We start from the raw sequence: 22,893 nt of genomic DNA, 5'->3' as shown, positions 1-22,893 counted from the left end.
TGGACGAAGTTTCCATTTACTGTACAAGTGCAACAAAGATAGTACCGTTTATCCACTTGAGTGCGAATAGAGAAACAAATGAAAACGCGTCTTAAGGAAATACTTCTATCAGTGGTAGAATTAACATGTTTCGACATTACCTAGCGTAAGACTTAGGCCTCCCGAAGTTAACCACTGGCCAGGCGTGGGTTCGAATCCCAGTGAAAGCCGAAAGAGTTTTTCACTCACAAAAAAAAAGGTATGAGGTCTTTCGGACCTGGGATTCGCGCCGGCCGACCTATCGACATCAACTCCATTCTAATAAAACTTCATCTGCACAACACGCTTATATTCTACATAACTTTCTCAAAGCAAAAACTAAAGCCAAATACTCAACGGCTTGAACTAAAACAGTTCAAGCCATTAAATAAAAAGTGAAGTACATAATATAGGTTTGATTTGGGCTGTAAACATCTAGTTCGTGACGACTTAATTGACAATAAGTGAATGACTGGAGAAGATTCTCAGACCTAAAGAATTAATCTTTGAAGAAAATAATGATTAATTAGGAAATTTTGAGAAAAAACAGTTCGTCTATAATCTTCTTCCAACAACCAAGATGGGCTACTCTTCAAAACTGAATTAGTGAAAATTAGTGAATACTCACTATTTGTTAGTGAATTTTGCTAGTTCACTCATAACTCTCTAAACATGAATTAGTGGAAATAAGTAAATATTCACTAATTCCAAGTGCAAACCGAACCACTAATTTCAAAAAGTGGTTCGGTTGGCACTCAGAATTAGTGAATATTCACTTATTTCACTTATTCGTGTTTAGAGAGTAGAGTAAATATTTTTATTTTACCAAATCAGTCTGGAAAACCATATTATTTTTTTAAATACAAGGTTGCATTGACGAGAGAAGTAGTAAACGTTTTTTTTTTCTCAAATAGACAAATCGATATCCCATCACATCAGCCCTTGGTTTCCCTCCTATCCAGAGTTCATTGACATCCGCTGAGAATCTCGCGGCGTACCGCGGAGAACTCACGATTATCTATCTGCACGTGGTTTCTTTCAGTGTGCCTGTGTTCTGTGCTATACTCATGAATCGTGACTTAACTCAAGTTCCCATTTTCATCTTCAACAAAACATAAGAGAAAACATTATAAATATAAATGTTGAAAGAAAACAATAATAATTTATATTTCTAACTATAATAAAACCTCCAGTATTAATAACTGTAATCTTAAGTAAATTGTCCTTGAATTCAATCACGGAGCATTAGATTAAATTGCTATATCAATTCCATTGAAATTGAAAAGATGAACTTTCTCATCTTCATGTTACTCTAATACTTACAAAGCCTTCTCCTCGTTTCTTCCATAAATGGCTTGCGGATCTCTCCTTTGCACCCAACCGACGCTTCTCACGAGAATTCACCGTCTCTTACTGTACTAAAATATATATATAGCATATAAAGAGTGGAGTGGAGTCACTCCCGGTACAGACAAGGGACAAGGGACTTACAGAACCGAAAAAAAGAAAAAAAATATCCGAGGATAGAAAGAGATAAAATAAAACACCGTATACTGGATTAAAGAAAGTGACGTTATATATAGTTTAGTGTGAGTAAGCGTACGGCTCAAACTATATAAATATATATAGATATATATATATATATATATATATATATATATACATGTGTGTTGTAATATAATATCGTAGAGACGCAAACACTGACGCCACCTGCGTTACGGCGTTACCATATAAAAGTATCATGTTATCCTGATTACATGGGCGGCGAGACGCAGACGTGCAAGATGGCGCGTCGTTTTATAATAAATGAGTAACGCAGACGCCGTCGTAGCTGTTAACCGCTTATGTATCAAGAATCTACGATTTACATTCCATCAAAGAGGTATAAAATTTAAACAGCATTGTGTATTCTCTTCTTGGTTCAGTCTTTAATTTCCCCGGAGAATGTATCAGGATATTCCGCTGAACTGCTTCATGTTTTTACAGACGTATTACTAAAATACACCTCCTCGAACAGTTCGATGCTGAACATCAGCTAGAAAATATCAGGAGCAAAAAAAGTATTTATTAGTATTATTTTACTAATAAAGACTTTTTTCAGTAGTAGTTCGACATAAGTATTAATGAGCTATCGGCAAATTGGTAGTTAACGTTGATTAGTATTGAAATATGGTGTAATTACAGTTAATAAAGCTTTTTATTATTGAAATTTCAGCGAATCGTAACCGTTATAAAGCAATATCAGGAGACAAATACCTCCTATTTTGTTGAGTGAGTATGGTCAGATTGGACGAACGATTAGGGGAATTCTTAGTAACGAGGGGAAAAAGATCAGGAGATCCGAGGGCGGGGACCGAATTTTACTTCTTCGAATAAATACCTCCTATAATGATTGAAAATATTTTTTGTTACTTAGCAGAATCAAATTTTTGGAAACATTTGACGCTAAATTAATAATTTGAAAGTTTTAATTTTCGAAAATGTTCAGATTTTCCTTATTAGCTTCGACGGACGTCTAAAGAGAAAAATTGGTCATAATTCGACGTTTTTTTGAAAAAAACGCTTGATTTGATAAACGAAAAATCCGAGCGATTGTCGATTTGAAAAGTTGATACAGATTATTGTGGATGTACATCGAAGCTTAATGTACAGACGCCATTGCTACGGGTATCAGGAGCTGCTTTTTCCGATCAAGAGCTCGACGAAGCTTCTCGAACATTCTGAAGTCCACGAATTAATTTATGATCTTCTAAAATAGTTTTGCTAGTAGATTTTTCTCATTAAACAATAAATATTCTATTTTATAAACAAATCTATCGACGGGTACTGCTATTGTTTAAAAACAACTTGTTCAATTATTAAAAAAGGCAGTGAATTATGTAGATGAAAAAATATTTAGCACACGGGCTGATTGTTAATAATTTCACAAATGTAAAGCGGAAATTAAAAATTACATGTTTTATACGATAGCAAAAAAACGGGCAACGGACAAAGAATTTACGTAACGCAAAGCACAGTTGCCATCTTGCGTCGAGCTTGCGAAGCTGCTGGATCAGATTGTACAATCGCGCAGGTCAAAATCATTAAACCGCCCACATATATATTTCTTTTTCACTTCAACTATAACTATCCTTATCACACGCTATATTCACATTTTCCCTCAATATACCCCTCAGAGGGTTGGTAATTTAACGTCACGGAGTGTGATTTTATCGGCTGCAAAGTTATATTATCTTCACTCTGTGCTGTATATTCTGTTGCCAATACTTCACGGAAGGGTTACCATGGCTCTGCTTTGCTATCCAAGATAACAGTTTATCAAATTTTTAAATAACTCTTTGAACACTTATAATAAAAGGTATAATTATTCTTTATCAATATCATTAATATTCCACTACAAAAAATCAATTTTTATAATAATAGAAAAATTATAATTTGATGTTTGATCAATAAACTGTGACATTGATAAAGATTTAATGATCAATTGTTATAAAAATAACACTCGACTAAATTATACGTCACGTGGGAGTTTCACATTTGTAGTAAACGAATAGCTATCGATTTTAAAAATTGATTTTACCATTACCGGGCATATTTTTAATCGTATCAAAAAATAAGACTTGAAGAACTTCTTTCGAAAAAATGGGAGTATTACATTTTGAAAATTAATTTATAATTATAATATATGATAATAAAATGTAAAATGTCTTAATTGATAATGAAATTAATTTCCCGCCAATTAGACACGTGTGCAATCGATGACGAAATCTGATGACGTCACTGACCAGTGACGTAGCAACGATATCGAGTTGTACAGAGAAATTTTTTAAATTGCGCATGCCCGCGAATTCGTCCTTCGTATATTGTGTGAATATAGAGATAGAATAACCCGCAAGCTTCAGTAGTACGAAAGCTTATAATAAATTTATTTTATAATAAAACAAAGACATGTTCTGTGGCTATTGTTGTTTAATGAGCTTACAAACTTAAGATTTAAATTGCTTTGTTGTGATATTATATTATTGTTTAAGTTTAACTGTTAAATTTATAGACAATTGAACAAACATTACAGTGTTACTTGTGAGTGAGTTTAGTGTCACGTGATCAATTTCAGAGAAGGAAAGCAATACAGTAGACCTCGACCTATATTTAAGTATTTTATAAAATACTACCTTTAGGTAAATATTTTGATGTAATTTAAAGTTCATTTAAATTATAAAAAAAATTTGATGAAAATTTATAAACAAATTTAGATTTTTAAAATTATTCTGAAGCTTTTAAAATAGGTAGAGGTTAAAAATTTTATCAGGCTTATGCATTTACAGTAACGTTATAAAAAAAGAAGGTTATCTACTTATGCATCATATTAGTTACTTTGTGTGTATATATCCACGTTTCTTTACATTATTATCGTGCTGCGAGTGACGTTCATGTAACGGTAAATATAATAGGGAATAAAAAAAAAAGAATGGGGGAATCCCATCGATCCAATTTCACATTGATGAGCTTGCCGACAGAGTTTTATTGGATCAACGTGTGGTAGAATAATAAAACCCTGTGTTTGCGGTTTGAAAAACAGTTCGAGGGGTATATCTAATTGCTGTTGTAGTTAATCTATTTTTATTCTGTTATCTTGGGATTTATGTTCATTTATTCATATAAACTACATACTATATTAACCTGTTGAATTAAGTTTTTAAACAAACTACATTTAATATGTTAATTAAGTTGTAATTTTATGCTGCTCTATTAATTCATTCAAAACTCTGATATATATATTTTGACGAATAAAAAATTACGAAATTGTTTTCTTTAGTTGAGTTAATTAATTTTTTTCTGTTAATACTTAAAAATGTAAATAAATATTTTAAATTTGTATATTTATGATACTTGAAATATGAAATTCAAAAATAATAATATTAATTTATTTAAAACCGTAAGATGGACGGAGGAGATTGAAGGGTTCATCTATCATGCACAGAAAAAAAAAACTTTAAAAATTACTATTTGAAATTATAACGCGGAACAATTGTCAATATGGGGAATTTTAACATTCAAATAGTAAATTTTATAATGCGTGTCGTCTATATTCTAAGTATTAGTTACGATTTTTAAAGTTCAAATAGTAATTTTTCTTACATAGACAATAAATTTTCATACTTTTCCTGTAATTATTCACGTTTTAATCATAAACGAAAAAATGACTATTTAGAATGATGGTATTTACTAATCACTTTATCATTATATTACTTGTCATTCTCAATTTATATAGTTCATTTTTTTCCGTGTGGGAAATTGTCGCTCTGGTCAGGATTTGGCAATCTTCCATGATGTCTAAAATATTTCATGACCCATAATGGATCAGTACGATTGTGGGATCATGTTCTATGATACTTGAAATATGAAATTCAAAAATAATAATAAAAAATTTGTATATTTGATTTTTGATACATCTTTTTTGTCATTTAGGAAATCATGGTTTTATTTAATACACAGAGAAATTATTCTCGTTTGAAATGAGTTAATAATGATATTCCTAGTCAGGGAAATGGATAGTGTCAATGTCATATGAGATATGCTAATATGCATCATTATAGACTTCAGTAAGCTGCCTTTCATTCTAAAACCAAGTGTGCAGTAATGCTGATTTGCTATAAGCAAACTATAGATGTTTAACTCACCGTGAAATGTATTTTGAGTCGCTATAATACGAAAAACTAGTTTTATTTCTTATCCCGAGTTAAAATTTTAGCCCTCATTTCACACTATTTTTGGTTCTTGCTCTTCATTCAATCCTCAAAACAGCAGAGTGAGCCTTATTACGCCCTCAATGAAGTTTATTGACCCTCAGTCAAAAACCTCATTGAGTAAATTGAACGTCATTTCAAACTCATAAACCTCATGCGAACCTCATTTTGTACTCAAAGAACCCAGGCGCGATATTTTAGATAGTAAAATGCATTTTCCTTTGTAAGTACTGTAACACATTTGATGTATAGTTAAAATAATACACTTCACGGAAAAAAAATATTTGTAAATATTACTGAGATTCTTGTCAACAGCGCGCCTAGATTGAATCTCAGTAAATATTACTGAGTAGAACGTAAGAAATTAATAACAGATGCATTTTTTTGACAAGTGTCTTGTAGTTTCTTAAGGTTTGAGTAGTAATTTTAAATAGTAAAGCGGTATATTCCAATGATTAACTGTTAATTATAGCAGTTTAAACATTAAAATCATAATTTTACTAACTGAAACGACATTAGTTATTGAACATAACATAAATAATTAGAGGTTGAACTACAATTATTGTCAATCATTTTTTTCCGTGAATTGAGTGTTTGAGTGGTTTATCGAACTTAAAATTAATAATTTTTGAATATGAGCAGTAAGTTGAAAACAATATCTAAGAGATGAGTATTATGAGGCATTGAAACTTGAAACTTCCATGCAAGTAATTATTATTAAAATTTACATATACTTTTAATAATGAAAGGTATTTCGAAACAAATGTGACACACGGCTCGGCAGCTAACTTTCCATTGTATGAATTCTTGTTGTTTCTTCCCTTATCACATAATACATTATCATTTTTGTTTGTAAGCAAGTGAAAACTGTAATCTAATCACATTGATAACGAAAGATAGTGCTGTCAATCAAATTTAGTTTACTAAATCTTTCCATCTTTCGTTAAAATATTTAGCGTCGAAACTATATATAGATCTGAACTATAGACTTAAAAGTATATCATCAATTGATACAAATGTAATACAGTTGAATGTAGACACTTTATTCAAAAAAACACTTCAAGCGAAGAGTGTTAAAAGTGCTCACTTTTTCTTTCAACTTACGTCGAAGTTTGTCGAGGCGCTGTACTTTTGGTCATTATCAGTGATGAGTGATGACGCAAAATTTGGAACAAAGAATATACCAGAAACTATCTTTGACCTGATGTGTGTATATATACATATATACAAGGCCCGAAATTTATATTAGACATCAATATCCTGATATTTATTGCATCTAAATTCATTATTCATAAATTGTCATTCAAAAAACAATATTTTTACCATTATTTTGTTCCAAATAAAAGATGGATATAAAATTTATATCAGAAAAATTTATAACCTTACATTATTTTACGTAACTCGTTACTACATTATACGGTAAATGAAGAAAATACTACATTATTTAGTAACTTCATTATAAGCAAAGTATTATAAAAGAAAATTCCATTAAATATTTAGTATACGTCAAACTATTCGAGCCTTTGATTACACGCTGATTAAATCCCGCGCGTGCTACACTAACGTATTAATTATCTCTCACCATCAAAGTTCAAAGCCGTGTATCAAGGATTATACAAGTATATGTATATATAATTTACTTTATGTATTTTCGGTTCTAGAATTCGAATATAAGCCTTTTTCGAGAGGTGAATTTTCCAATAAATCCTTGACTCTGAGACCCAGTATCATCAAATATAGCGTGTAAGGGTCGACAATAGGTATATACGCATTGTACATATACATGTATACGAACATATGTATGCATGTGATTACAATCTGTAACTGCACTCTTCACATATATAGCTACGTTTATATTTTATACTATATGCTATGGACATGTGTGTGATATATTGTACGGTGGCTGCATATAATATCTATGTATTAGTGTGTGTATATGTATATATATATATATATATTTAATAGTGTTGGTGGTTGCTTGCTTGGTTGATGTTCGTGGGCGGGCGACTCGGCTAAATATAGAGAGCGCTTTGATGGCGAGCTCCATACGCTTGCAAGGGACGAAAGAGAAAAGGAAACTATATAGTGATAGGTATAGTTATAGTAGATTTAACTGAAGCTTTATGTTGCCGCTTCATGCTGCAGTCATGCATTTGAAGCTCGTTAGTCTTTTTTGTCATTGATCTCTTGACATATATCTATGATGTATAAACGTATGTCTATAAATTGTTTTTGTTCAAGATAAATATTTTTATTATTTTAGATTTAAAAAACTAATTTTCAAATGAAATGTCTATTACTTAGCAATAAATTTTTCATATAAATTAATATATGTAAGTTTTGCGATAAATTCGGGTTTGACGTATGAGAGTTAAGGCTGCTAAATTTCAGCACCTGGAATGAATTATACTACTTGTTTTTCTGGACTGAGAGAAGTTTTGCTGCTGACATTTATAAAAGACTGTGGGATTTTCATTTGAAATCTGTGCGGGAAATTATTATGAAAGTCAAGTTTCTATGCGAGAGACTGATGAGTTATGTCGGAGCAAGGCTTTTTCAAAAAGATTTCTTTTGTATGTTAAATGGAGATATATTTTAAAGAGAAAATAATTAATTAACTGGAGTTATTTAATCAAATTCATATGCATACTAAAAAATTATAATGTATAATAGTTTAATAGTTTAATATAAATGAATATTCAAACAAAAAGTTTAATAGCCAATGATATTACAGAATTTCAAAATAATTTCTATTTTGCTTGTTTCTAATTCGGTTAAATTCGATCCTAAAAAAATACTTCTTTGATTTTTTTTTTTTTTCTTAAAAAATTTGTCAATAAATGAGGCCTGAAATTATCAGGATCTTAGAACTGTCACTGTGAAAAGCGCTAATGAATTTAGAGTGAAGGTATTATATAGAAAACTATCATATTCTACATGTGTATACATCCTGTATCCAGGATAATGTCCAAGTGGTTGGGTGCGTAAAATATTCTCTATCTTTTAATCAGCTTATTCAATATAGATCATCTTCGAGCTGATCCAAAAGGCTTATTAGCCATCGAAGCTGGTCCACATTTAAGATCGATTAGTCAAAAATTGATTCTGAGTTATTCAAAAAAATAACATTTCATTCTTGAATTAAATTCTTGGTCAATTCGAAAACCCCTAATTCCAATTAATTTTCTTTTGTGATATAATTAATAAAAACTTTCGAAATACTTCGATCGCATATTTGATTTCGGAATTGAAAAAATATGAATACATTTTTATTTATTTTGTTTAAATGAAAGACGTTTATTTTATGCATAAATAAAACCCAATAATAGAGCAACAGGAATATTTGTTTTCTTTTTTTTTTTGTTTTAATTTATTGTGTACGATATTTTTCATGCGCGATAGTTTTATATGCGTATAGAAAATTTCGTAGAATTGTTTTCGTTGATTGTAATTGTATGTTTTTCTTCTTCTTCATAAACACATTGATAGTATTTATATGTTAATTTTCCGTCAAAACATTTTTTTTTTTATAATGTATGCAGTAAATATAATATTTCACGTAAAACAATAGACTTGTATAATATATAATACATAGCACAGGCGGATTTTCTGTCGATGGGTCAATTTGCATGTTAGTCTATGTATAGAATATAGTCGCATTTATAGTTTTAAAATAAAAAAACCAACATGAATCGATTATACTAGGATAATAAATATTTGACTAAAATATTTTCTATTTTTGTATATCGAGAATAAGTATTCGAGACAACATTAATGTCTTATCGTAATACAAGGTATATTATCATCATAAAAGACTGTTACCACTCTGTTGAATAACAGAGATGTGTACCCGTCCCATAGTTGCATCAAGATGGGAATATAATAACTCTGAAATAAGTTTTCTGCCAGGGAAATTACAAGCTGTATTAGGCGCGATCTAGTGGTGAGCACCGAACATACTCCCGCTGTTGTTAGCTATCATCAAGACAAACCAAGAGAATAATTTTTTGGGAGAAGAGATAAATATGGAGGAGAGGAAGTTATATGGTGCTAGACAGCAAAGGCGGGAGTAGTTCGATGCTCGCCACTAGATTGCGCCCAAATCTTGTAATGTCCCTGGTAGGAAACTTATTTCAGAGTTATTATATTCCTAACTTGAAGGAAAAAAATTAAGTACAAATAAATGCACTACTTTACACAGCCAATTAAAGTATTTAAGAAATATATGTAATTAAATATTAATTTTGAAAATGTAACTGCCGAATAACTTACATGCTCTTCCTCGGATTTTGACTGGACATTCAATTTTTGATCATTTTTTGTAATTTACGGCAATTTGGTAGATCATATGGACCTGTCATGTATTTGTCAAATGTCTTTTTATAATATAATCTGTTCCTTGATGTTTTCATTAAATGAGGTGTATCAGAGAAAAAATAAGTCTCCGTTCAGCACTAGGATCATGCTTAAAATATGTTATTAAATTGTTCTTTTGTGCGCTGATTCCCATCTTACTCCAAAATTTACGATTTGGAGTAGCATGAGAACGATCAGTAACTATTCCCAAAACTCTGGTGCAGATCTTACAATTACTATATTAAAGCTATTTTGTAATCAACTTCGCCAAAACAAAGCCTGAAGTAAGGCTATGTGAAGCAAAGACAGCTATTGACTGCAGTCAATGATTGAAACATATAAACACTAAACCATGATTCGCTTTTTCTGTTAACGTCTTTTTTTTATCTACATCATCTTTTTCAACGTCAGGAAGTTCGACAAAATTAAGGCATTTTGAATCAACAGTTAGCTTTCACGAATTCCCATTTCATCAATAAGTAATAATCTATCTTTATTTGGATTATTTTCTATATATTTAGAAAAAAAACTTTAAAAAAAGCCTGACCAAATCCACATGATATTGGAATCTTAAATAATTGCCTAAAAAAAAAAAGAACTGAATTAATAATTTTGTTAATAAACATACTATAAAATACTTACGTAGAGCATTCGATTTCCCTAAGTGATGTATTTCAGTCAATTTCGTTTATCTCGATGGCTGGGAAGTTATGAGACCAAAACTCACTCAGTAAAAAAAAAAAAAAACCAATTACGATGACAGACCTCTTAATCTTAATATTAAGAGCTCAAATTTTCACAGTAATTTTTTTTTGTCATCTCAAATAATATTTTCAATATACTTAAAAAAAATGAAAATAGTCAATTTTTTTTTGCTCAGTCTAGTCATGTACTTATTCCAAAAAATGGTTCGATTGGTACTTTGAATTAGTGAACATTCACTTGTTTCACTTTTTCATGTTTAGAGAGTATATAGTTCATTTTTCTCCGTGTGGAGTTTCAATGTTATTAGGCAAGTATGCTAATTTCGACTACATGTAGTGTGCATACTTGGTTTTAAAGTATCGCAGAAAATGTTTATTTTTCATTTTATACTTAAAAATTATCATTCATTTATTTTACTTACATTTAGTGTCAACGATTAGCTTAATTATCTATAGAAAATAAGCTTTCAAACGCCAATGACGTAGATAGCAAACCTATTTATGGGATAAAATCTTATTACGCTGAAGTAGAAAGTTCTCATCACGAGATTATAGAATTTGGTGTCGGAAATTTCACCACGAATAAAAATCCAATATATATATTGGATTTATAGTTTATCAATAAGTAAAATGTAACAAATTCATAGTAACAATATAACAACTTTTTTTACTCTTGAAAAATTTTCGTAAAGAATTTTCATCGTGGAAATAACAGAGAAATATCATCACCTTTTTAAAAATTATTTATGTGAAAGATTCCATGGCATGTTTCACCTTTAAATTATGAGTTTATTAATTCAAAACTGATCTACATCATATTTGTTCTCGTATAATATTTAAAATTTCCTTTGATCTAGTGTGTATGTATCACCTAACAATTAAATATAGAGCAAAAGTGACTAACTAATGAAGGAATTTTAAAAAGACTAATTGAGCAAGGAATTACACGAGTTGTTTTGTTTAACTTTTCCATTTTCCTATTTGTTCATTTTTCTACATTGTTTTATTTTTATTTTTCCTTTCTCTATCTCTCTCTCTAAATACATATACATATACATATACATATATTTATATATATATATATATATATATATATTTTTTTTTATATGGCTTAGTCTATCTCTATCGGCTTTTCTTTTAGCGTTCACGGCTGGATTGGCCTTTGTCCCTTTTGAATTTATCCCATCGTGCAAAAGTGAGTAAAGAGTAGAGTAGAGAAGAGTATACGTCGCCCGGAAATGCCGATAATCCTAGATACCGACAGGCGGTCGATCCCATCCGAGCCCTGGGAATATCGACAGCGTTTGTATTAACGTTTCCGATGTTCATAAACGTGATACTCGATGTGTTTTGTGGCTGGTAGTTAGCAATATCGGCTATCAAATGATCGATTGATGCCAGTATGTCACTTGATTCTCACAATATAGAATTAGAGACCAAATATATATATATATAAATATGATACCGCCAATTGACATTATATATCACTTGCACTGTGGGTGTCAGTAAAATTATCATTGACATTTAAAAAAATAAACAGTATTTATTTATGATTGATATTAATAACGCAGTCTAAAAATGTATATAGTTTTTCAGTAATGCAAAAAATTTTTCATATGTCAACAAGTGATGATCGATACAGCAATAGATTTTTATAATAATAACATATTATTACCATTTTATACATTTATTTCAAAATAAAATAAATCGTTTGTCTTCTTCGATTCATCTCTTGTGAATAAATTCTCTAACAACCATCGATCTTTTTATTCCTTGCGGGTGTATAAAATGAATTTATATATCACAAAAAGTACTGTCACAAATACATGTGTATATAGACGTATATATTTTTCGATCACGTACGCGTCGCATTGGGTTCCAATTTTCAGCATAATTTTTATTTTTATTGTACAAAAGAAAATGATGCTGTTTTGCTTGGATTTTTTGTAAAAAAACTCGATTCCGCATGCAATATTTGGAATAAGAAAATAAGAGATGATTATAAAAAGGGGATAAATTTTTTTTATTATTTAATTGGAGAAAAAGACATTAATTGACTTTTATTGTTGGGCTGCGAGAGTGCAATTGAGAAATAAAACGTGAGAGCAACTCGAGGTCTTATATTTTAGAGAGGTGGGGCCACCCCTGTATTTTCCCCAAGGTTTTATGGGGCGGTCTGAAGGGCGAAATGAAATGGAGGGCGGTGGCGTGTTGTATCTCAGATTTTATAAAGACTAAAGAAGACTCTGTTTATTTCTTTTTACACTATCAAGACATACTTTTCTTTTTAACTTCTCCTGGCTATCGTTTTTTCTTAATTAGTACACTTTTTAGTAACTAATTCAATTTTTCTTTGCTTGGTCTTCATTTATTTAAATGCGATTATTGTCTTTTAGATTGATAAATGTAATTAGAACATAGCTTATTTAGTTATCCGTGAAAAAACGGATTAGATCCACGTAGATTTAATTGGTTCCATTATGGCGATCTACGTATATCTATGTAGATTCAAGTAATTGATTTACGCAGGTCTACTGCGTATATCTATAAGTAGATCTACACAGGCCCGTGTTGAATACATTTTTTTATGCATCATTAGATCTAATATATACCTACATCAGCTATATCAAATCTTCATAGATCTACATATAAATCTATGCCAATCTACGTAGATCTAATCATGCAAAAAAAAGTGTACCTACGCACAGTAAAGAAGGATTCGTCGAAATTAATATATATCGTGTGTAAAACGAACGTTTTACACTTATTTATATGTTACTCTCTAAACATAAATAAATGAAATAAGTGAATATTCGCTAATTTTGAGTACCAACCGAAGCACTTTTTGAAATTAGGGGTTCGGTTTGCACTTGGAATTAGTAAATAATCACTAATTTTCACTAATTCACGTGACTGATTAAATTGACACACAAAAGTGTTAAAAATTCAACACTCAGAATTTAAGCACACGCTTTTTTTACACTTTGACGGTTCGTATTTTACTGTGCATATAGACCTGAGTAGATCTACGTATTCTTTTAAAATGAATCAGTGAAAAGTACTCCAATCAGTGAATGTTCACTGCATAAATAGTCCCAAGTATAACTGATTCAATTAGTGATATACTTACGACTGATTCGCAGTGAATATTTACTGATTTGTAGCACTGTTCACTGATTCATTTTTAGAGAATAAATTGAGAAACTACGAGCAATATACAATGATAAAATGATTAGTAAAGACTATCAGTCTAAATAGCAATTCTTTTGCACACCTCAATCGCGAAAGCGTTAGGTGTGCTTTACTGTCACTCTCTCACTCTCGGCCCTTTCACGGACTTTAAATCCTCTCTACTTTCTTTATAGTACACCCAAGTTGTTAATGATATATACCATTTTAAAGGAAATTTATTAAGGAACATTTTTCAATGCAATCCTTATTTTATTAATGATGTGATTAATTTTTAAAAAATGATTTAGTCCGAAGCCCTCAGTGCGTCAATTGTGGTGTTCGGACTCGTCTAAACACGATAACTTTCGAAAAACAAGACTTATCGACTTAGTTTTTTTTTTATTATCTGTGTATTTCTGATCACAAGAACCCTTTCAAAAATTACTATCTGAATCCTTTTTGTTTTGGTGTAATTAATAAAAAACGTGAAAACTGATTCTTCGTGAAAAATTTAGCTGCTATTTTTACTGTTGTTATTATTTTTTTCATTGTTTCTCTCTATCAACTACTGGTGGCAGCACTAGCGTATCAATATGTTTGAAAAAAAAAAGCGACATTTAAGACAAAACAAGGCGGGATATTTAGAAAAAAATGTTAGTAAAAAAGTATTAAACTGAAAATAAGAAATAAAAATTAAAAAATCAAATTGATAATTTGTAAGTTGAATAAAAGTTCATAATAAAAAAAAACATATTAATATTATATAATAATAAAAGTAATGATTAAAAATAAATTGAGCGATTGAGGTGTGCACTTTTGGATTTTCCAACATTTTTTTATAATAAAATGTAAATAATTATAGTATAAATACTAGAATTCATTGCCTACTCTCTTAAAATGAATAAGTAAAAAGTATTCCAACTACTCTCTAAAAATGAATCAGTGAAATTCACTTCATATTAGTGAATATTCACTGGGAACCAGCTATAAGTATAACCACTGGTTGAATTAGTGGTATAATTATATAGCTGTAGAAATAGTGACTATCCACTGATTCGCGAGAATTTCACTAATTTATTTTTAGAGAGCAGTGAATACAATCAGTGATATATTTGGAATTGATTCGCAGATATGCATACTGATTTGCAGTACTTTTCACTGATTCATTTAAAGAGAGTATGCAGAAAAAATTAAATTTGACCTTTAAAAATCACAACTTGCATTAAAAATTTATGACTCGTATTATAAAATTTATTGTTTTAAATGTTACAATTCCCTATAATGACACCCAAGTTCCTGGTTATAATTTCAAACACTATTTTTTAAAGTTTCTTACTTTCTATGTAATAATGATCAAAATGCAAGGACGGAAATTTCACTTAAATGCATGTATGATTTATAATAGTACTTTGGGAAAGGTTTATTTCTGTAGAGATGTTGAATAAATCCGATGTAATTCGTTTTCCAATGGGAATATACGTAAGAATAACAAAGAAAAAAATTTCTACGAAAGAAAATCTATAGAAAAAAAGAGTAATATGGGATTGGAAAGTTTTTCGTTTTCTTGAAACATTCAACATTTCTTCTTCTACTGAATCTTTTTGCATCGAAAGCTTCTTATTTTTCTTTGATGGCTTCTAAAAAGTATCGACATATTTATTATTATGTTTTTTAGAGTTAAAAGAGAAACAAGATGAAGTTTAGTTATATACATAATTTACTTTGTTGCTCAAAAAAATTTAAACATGTTATTTTTTTTTTTCTTTACAGATCATGACTCAAGACATTAATGACGATGCATTAGAGATGAACGGATCAAATGAACATTCTTTAACTCCAAGAGATCAAGTGCCAGTAGCAACACCATCTCCAACAGGTTATAGAGATTACAAACCACCTGCTGAGCTTTTAAACAGTAAATATCAGTCTACGGGTAACAGAAGTTTTACAAAAACTAGTCCACGACGCGAATTTGGCAGAGATGCTGAAGATACTGCTCACAAGGTATTTTAACAATTTTGTGACATTAAATATTTTTATAACAAACGTAGTCGTTGAACGCAGATCAAAAAAGTAAATTTATTTAAATCCTCAATATAAATAACGAGAATCTATAAAAGTCCACTATTATAAGCACGCTAAATTACACTAAAAAAAATAATCGGTAGTAGCTACCGATTGGCAGTCGGTAGCTACTACCGATGATTTTTCGGTAGCCGCTTCCGATTATTTCAATACCCGTTACCGAAATAATCGGTAGCTGCTACTGATTAATTTTCGGTAGCAGCTACCGATTGGCAGTCGGTAGCTACTACCGATGATTTTTCGGTAGCCGCTTCCGATTATTTCGGTAACGGCTACCGATTATTCGGTAACAGCTACCGATTATTTCGGTAGCCGTTACCGAAATAATCGGTAGCTGTATCCGAAAATTATTCGGTAGCTGTTACCAAAAATTAGGTAACTGGTAAAGAAATAATCGGTAGCGGCTACCGAAAAATAATCGGTAGCAGCTACAGATTGCCAATAGGTAGCTACTACCGATTATTTTTTTCAGTGTATGACGGAATTTTGTAAGAACATTTGCATCAAGTGATCGTTATTCGAAATAACGATCGAATTCAAAAGTCATACCGAAATAGAATGCAAGAATATTTCATGAATAGAATACAAAAATGATTATATGAATTCTAAGAAAATTGTATGGTTGTACAAGCAAAATAAAACATAAAATAAAATAACACTTAACATATACGAAAACTCTTGCAGCTTATAAACATTTTTTGTTATTCTCCGAGCTTTCAAGGTTATTCCCTCTGGTGTTATAGAGTAAAACAAGTGGAATAATGATCGCGAATACTTGGCATGATGGTCCGGTACGGCCCCCAAGTTGTTTCTGTTCTCTCTCCCTTATATCTTTCTTATTCCTTTTTTTGAATTCTCGTATATATTTCTTACTCTATACTTCGGTATCTCTTTACATCCTTGTCTTTTTCTTTAGCCTCGCCTTGCTGTCTGACAACACTGCACGTTTCCACAGTAAACGATTTCTTCTTCTTCTTCTTCTTCTTCTTCTTCTCCTTTTCTTTCATTCTTCATTCTCATTTCTCTTTTATTTTCTTACTCTACCTACAAAACTAAAACTTATACACATATACCTTTTTCAAGCTTGTCGTCTATAATTTCATCGAGATTATGTACTCTCTTGCAAGGGGCGCCGCTTAGTCGGCTCGTTTCTGTACCACAGTATTTTTAAGGCACACATACCCTGTTGTGTATTTACGTGTGTATGTATTTATGTGTGTGCTAAAGGATCTCAACTTTCAACAAATACAACATCCGAACAAGCCAAAGAAATAAAGAAGAATATAAAAAGAGAGGCGTAAGCGGCAAAATCCTGACTTCTTTGGAATGATCCAAAGTAGGTACCTGGCGCATAGAACCGGTAGGGGGTCCCTTATCGTCATGAGCCGGTTTTTACCGCGCTTTCTTTCATTTGCTCTTTTCTTTCATTCTTTATATTCACTCTTTATCACTGTCTCTCTCTTGCTTGTTTTTTTTTTTTCTGATACCGGTCTTTAAGGCTTACTGCCCATACACAGCTACCCTGTACTCCCTTATTGGCTCTTTTACGAGATATAGAAAACTGTGTATATTATATCTTATAAGGGATAATTGCGTACTTGGTTACATGGTTACCCAACAATTTCATATCTTACCTTATATTCTCAATTGTTTTAAAGTCTCATAATAAATCTCGTGTCAAATGAGACAGATTTATATGTAATAATTAATTTTTATTTATTTACTTAACTATCTCGACTACTGGTTTGAGGAATGATGATAATTTCCTTGAGATACTTCTATATTTGCTATGAACCCACGATAAACGCACTTGTATTATGCTGATAGCTAAAGCAGCAATAGTAGTGGTATATAATGGAGTGAATGGTCTATTGGAATCTGATTATGGCCATCAAACGCTTGTGTTGACTGCGATATATCTTTGATGGTAGCTTGTATAATAGTACTCTCTATTTCCTCTATAGAAGCTCACGTCAATCTATCACCGAATTCCCGATATTCCAGATGGTTTATCTTCAATAAGTCTATTTGCATATGATAAGTATCGAAGGCTCATGATTAATATAAGCTCTGGATCTTTGGCCCTTGATACATGTATATTATGGTTACACGGTAAAAAATTTTCGATGAAAATTACCGTTAAATTCACTGTAATCGTGGGACATAATGCGGCGCTTTTATTCATTACCATTTTCAAATTAAAAATTACGGAAAAATTTATTTATTTTGAGGTTAGGCTTCACAAAATTTACCGAAAACCGAATAAAATTTACAGTAGACTACGGTAAAATTTGTTGAAAAAAAATTAAAAATTATCTTACTTACCGACAAATGATTAGGTCATGCCATTCGTCCCACGATTACAGTGAATTTAAAGGTAATTTTTAAAGAAAATTTTTTTCCGTGTATAGACTTAAAAATTTTAAAAAACCACTTCGAGGTATATAAATCCGAATTCAAATTTAGAAAAATAATAACTGACATACAAACTAAATGAACATTTTTTACAGAAATAACTGTTACCTAAAAGTATTCTTAGTATTTGGTGAATATTCGAAATCATTTATTACTAATTGTTGTTGAGACTATCAATTAAAGTACGTAAAAAATATTTTGATAATAACGAAACAGCTTTTGGCATATATGCCGATGATACTTGGTCAACTATTTAGAGGTTAGTTAGGTTAGGAATCTTGTGCAAAGTAATTCCAGCTATCCAACGGCAGCGGTGGCAAGTGGATTGCTACTATAGCCATACGGATAGCTAATATCATTTTTCAAAGTCTTCCCGAAGCAAAAAACAAATTTGGATTTAAGTCTCAAAGTTCTCAATGAGGTTTTTGAGGATCAATTTAGAATTTTAAAATTGACAACAGTATAGAAAGTTATCCGAGTTTAGTCCTCAAAGTAGTAGTTACGACCCTTTTTTACCACTTTGAGGACTAAACTGGAATAACATAATCTGGATTAGAGCCTCAAAATACTCAAAACATACAGGAATAATTTTATCCACATTTGAACCTCAAAAGTCTCATTCCCCATACAAAGTCGCCAAGCTTCGAAATTTTCCCATAGGTCGGCCGATGCCTGGTTTGCAATGATTGGCCGATAAATGGCTAACTATACTGGCCCGTGCATGGTGAATCATTGGCAGCCGTCTTTTTGCTTATAAAAACGGCGCACAATTAACCGCCGTTCGTTGGCCAACGGTTTGATCGAGTGCTCTTGATACCAAGCTTTGGCCGATGATTGATTGCCACGATTGGCCAATGCTTGGCATACCGTTATCATCCGATATTTAGCCGATCTTCGGCCGATGCTTAAAAATTGGCAGCCATTCACGGCCCAGTAATGGGCCGATTCTTTTTTTTTGTATGGGTCGACGTATTCTCTCCCCTCCCTTTTTCTATTTAAAATTTTTCGTCCAAACTATAAATTTTCATTCGTTGAGGATTTTGAGGTCTTACTTATAATTTAAAATCGATAAAATATTCGCATTCAGACCTTATAGTTCTCCTTGAAGATTTTGAGTACTAAAGTAGAGTTACTTTCTGGGCGGCAAATAAAACATCAGAGGAATTGAGGCTATTGAGGACTAAACTAGAATTTATGTTTTCACTCGGGTTCGCTTTTATACTTTTATCACACTGTTACAATAGAAATTTTGCGTTATAATTTTTCATTAATTAAAATAAAGTATTTAATGTCTGAAATAGGAGCAGTGTCCACAAATGGTACTTCTACTCTAGGGATCTACCCTCAGCTGAGTAGACGTTGAGAAAACAGGGTTTTGACATAAATATTTCCCGATCAGAATTATTTAAAATAATTTTTTGAAGTAACTATACTAAACAGTCAAATTTTTTCAACAGGAAAAAAAACAATTATTTTGATGATACCAAATGAATCAGGAAACAATACGAGGAATTTGATTTAAACAGTTATTAATATTAATAATCATACTCCACAATTCGGATTTAGTTTTTTTTATTAAATTGATATTATGTCTGTACTATTCATAAAATTATTGCGTAATACTCAACTGAATTTGATGAAAATCCGTCAATATACTCTGAATACAATAATGAATTATCCGATTAATATAAAATCATGAATGAGTAAAAAATTTTGAATAATTTATATAATCTGTTAGATATGAAAATGACCGGGGTAAGTCCAAGTGGTGTAGGTGTTTAAATTTGCGATGTTAAATTTCAACACCGAAAGCGGTGTTAAAATAACGCCGCCACCGGTGTGAATATTTTTTACCAGTGTTAAATAAAATTTCCCGGTGTTAAAATATTTTACTTAGTGTGCGTGCTCGTGAGTTTGAGTGTGTGTGCGTGTGTGAAGATATTTTTTAAGTTTTATAAGCTTTCCAAAGTTAATACTCTGAGCGGTCGTAGGTTACCCCGCCCGGGTCAAAAATAAAACTTGATTTAGATTTGGTTTACCAACTCGAAATTTGGAGCCGTTTTTCACAAGACAAACTCGACTTTTTCACGGAGGTATGAAATATATTAAGTTTTCGCCTTGGTTTAGACTTATTCTACTTAAAATGTAAGGCGAAAAAGTCTAAATCAAGTCGAAACTGGCTTGATGTAGACTTATTCGACTTAAATTATAAGTCGAAAAAGTCAGAACTAAGGTGAAATAATTTTTATATGTTAAGGCGAAAGTAAGGCGAATAAATGACTTTTTTTCGACTTGGTTTAGCAAGTCAAAAGTAATGTGACGAATAAGACGAATAAGTTGAAACTAAGATGAAAAAAGTTCAAAAAGTTGGAAAAAATTAAATTTAAGTTGAAAAAGTCGAGATCTTATCAAAAAATCGTCGGCAAATCGATAACTTCAAAAGAAAATAAGACGAAGCAAGCCTGAATCAAGTTTTATTTTTGACCCGGGCGCTTTTACACCGGTATTTTAACACCGCCGAATAGCGCCTCCTACACCGCTCTTTTTACAGTGTAGTATCTAGATGGTAACTATTACTATTTAGACAGTAACTATTACCATCGGTAATATAATAATTATTACTATACGAGAAACGAATAGTTAACATAAAAGCATGCTAATGATTATCACATACAGATAGTTATCATTCCCTATTACAAGATGGTGATAGTTAGCATTTTTTTTAGCGTGAACGAATAAAAATCTAATTCTCAAGATAGTAAAAATTACACAATTTTAACTGATTTCTTTAAATAAAGTTCCCAATATTTTTTTCTCCGTGTAATATTGATTAAAAAAAAATAAATAAATAATTAATTACTTATGATTTATGATGAACCATATTTCAAAATATACTTTGTCCTTGCAAAGTTAGTAAAAATTTCCAAAATAAATAATTAAACTATTGTTAAAATATAATAATGGATTATACACCAAATAACATTTTGTAAAGGTATATCTCGTATGTATACACACAAGAGGCTCGAGCAAGGCTGTCTGGTTTTAAGCAAGCATCTGGCAGAGTTGCATACCCGCATACAAATTGAGTTAGCGTCCTCGTCATAATGTCGAAGGGAAAGATTATATATATATATATATATATACATCTACATATATATATATTTTTTTTTTCATTTATATTCACCTCTGAGATCAATCCATTTTTTATATTTATATAAAATTTAACACTTGAATCCGATTACATTAGCTATTTGCAATCCATTTAACTTTTTATGTTATCATATATTATATATATTAAATAAATTTTTGCAAAATATATATATTTTAATAAATCAAAAAGTTATTATTTTATAATCTCGTCTACTAAATAATGTTAAAATTTATTTATGTTTTATATTACGTATATATGCACGTTTTATGCTGATAATATATATAACGATGCATGTACATATATACTTTTATCTCATTATATACTCGGCTTTACATTTTAATCATACCAAAAAATGTATATAAATTATTAAAATAAGAAATTTGTAATCATAAAAAAAAATAAAATGTCTAATTATAGTTTATATTTATTTATCATATTAAATAATATATATATTTACAGTAATAATTTTTGAAAGCTTTGTTTTTCTGACGTTTACGCTTCACGCGTGTGGACCGATACTGCTGTATACTAGTTGCGATTAGCATACAAATGATCACGGCCTTGTATAAAGTACAGGATGTCTCTTGTCTTGTAATGATGCTGCATATCTAGTTTTCTCGATTTTAAATTTAATACTTTTTTAACAAGTTAGTAAATTATAATTATTATTTATTAATTAACTTTTTTTACATGTACATAAAGTGCGCGTAATTACTGTGACGAAATAATTTCTTTGCAACTTAATAATTACTCAAAAAAATCACTTAATTTTGATAGTAATAAATTTCATTCAAAAACTTTTTTTTTCTTCTATACACAAAAAAAATTTCTTGGCGAAAGAAATATTTTGCATTCTGAAATGAAAAAAATTTTTTTCTCGCTCACGGAAAGAAAATTATTGGAAGTTTTGCTATGCATTATGGGAATGGTTCCCATAATGGTATGGGAATAGTACCTATACTACTATAGGGATGGTTCCCATATATTATAGGAACCATTCCCATAATAGTATGAGAATAGTTCCCATACCATTATGGGAATCATTCCTATACTATTATGGGAATGGTTCCCATAATGGTATGGGAATAGTACCTATACTACTATAGGGATGGTTCCCATATATTATGGGAACCATTCCCATAATAGTATGAGAATAGTTCCCATACCATGATGGGAATCATTCCTATACTATTATGGGAATGGTTCCCATAATGGTATGGGAATAGTACCTATACTACTATAGGGA

General features: G+C 30.8%; 1 protein-coding gene across 1 annotated transcript in view; it reads left to right on the top strand.

The window, feature by feature from the left end:
• Window positions 1-3,874: 3,874 nt before the first annotated feature.
• The window catches only part of LOC130665801 (ras-related protein Rab-37), a 108,535-nt gene continuing 89,516 nt past the window's right edge, over window positions 3,875-22,893 (top strand). The window contains exons 1-2 of the mRNA XM_057466396.1: window positions 3,875-4,196; window positions 15,767-16,000. Coding sequence (XP_057322379.1) covers window positions 15,770-16,000 — 231 coding nt within the window. The 5' untranslated portion in view covers window positions 3,875-4,196; window positions 15,767-15,769. The remainder of the gene's footprint in view (window positions 4,197-15,766; window positions 16,001-22,893) is intronic.

This window comes from Microplitis mediator, chromosome 3, assembly GCF_029852145.1.
Source record: "Microplitis mediator isolate UGA2020A chromosome 3, iyMicMedi2.1, whole genome shotgun sequence".
NCBI lineage: Eukaryota > Metazoa > Arthropoda > Insecta > Hymenoptera > Braconidae > Microplitis > Microplitis mediator.
The sequence above is the reverse complement of the archived record's forward strand: the minus strand, read 5'-3'. Positions and strand labels throughout refer to the sequence as shown.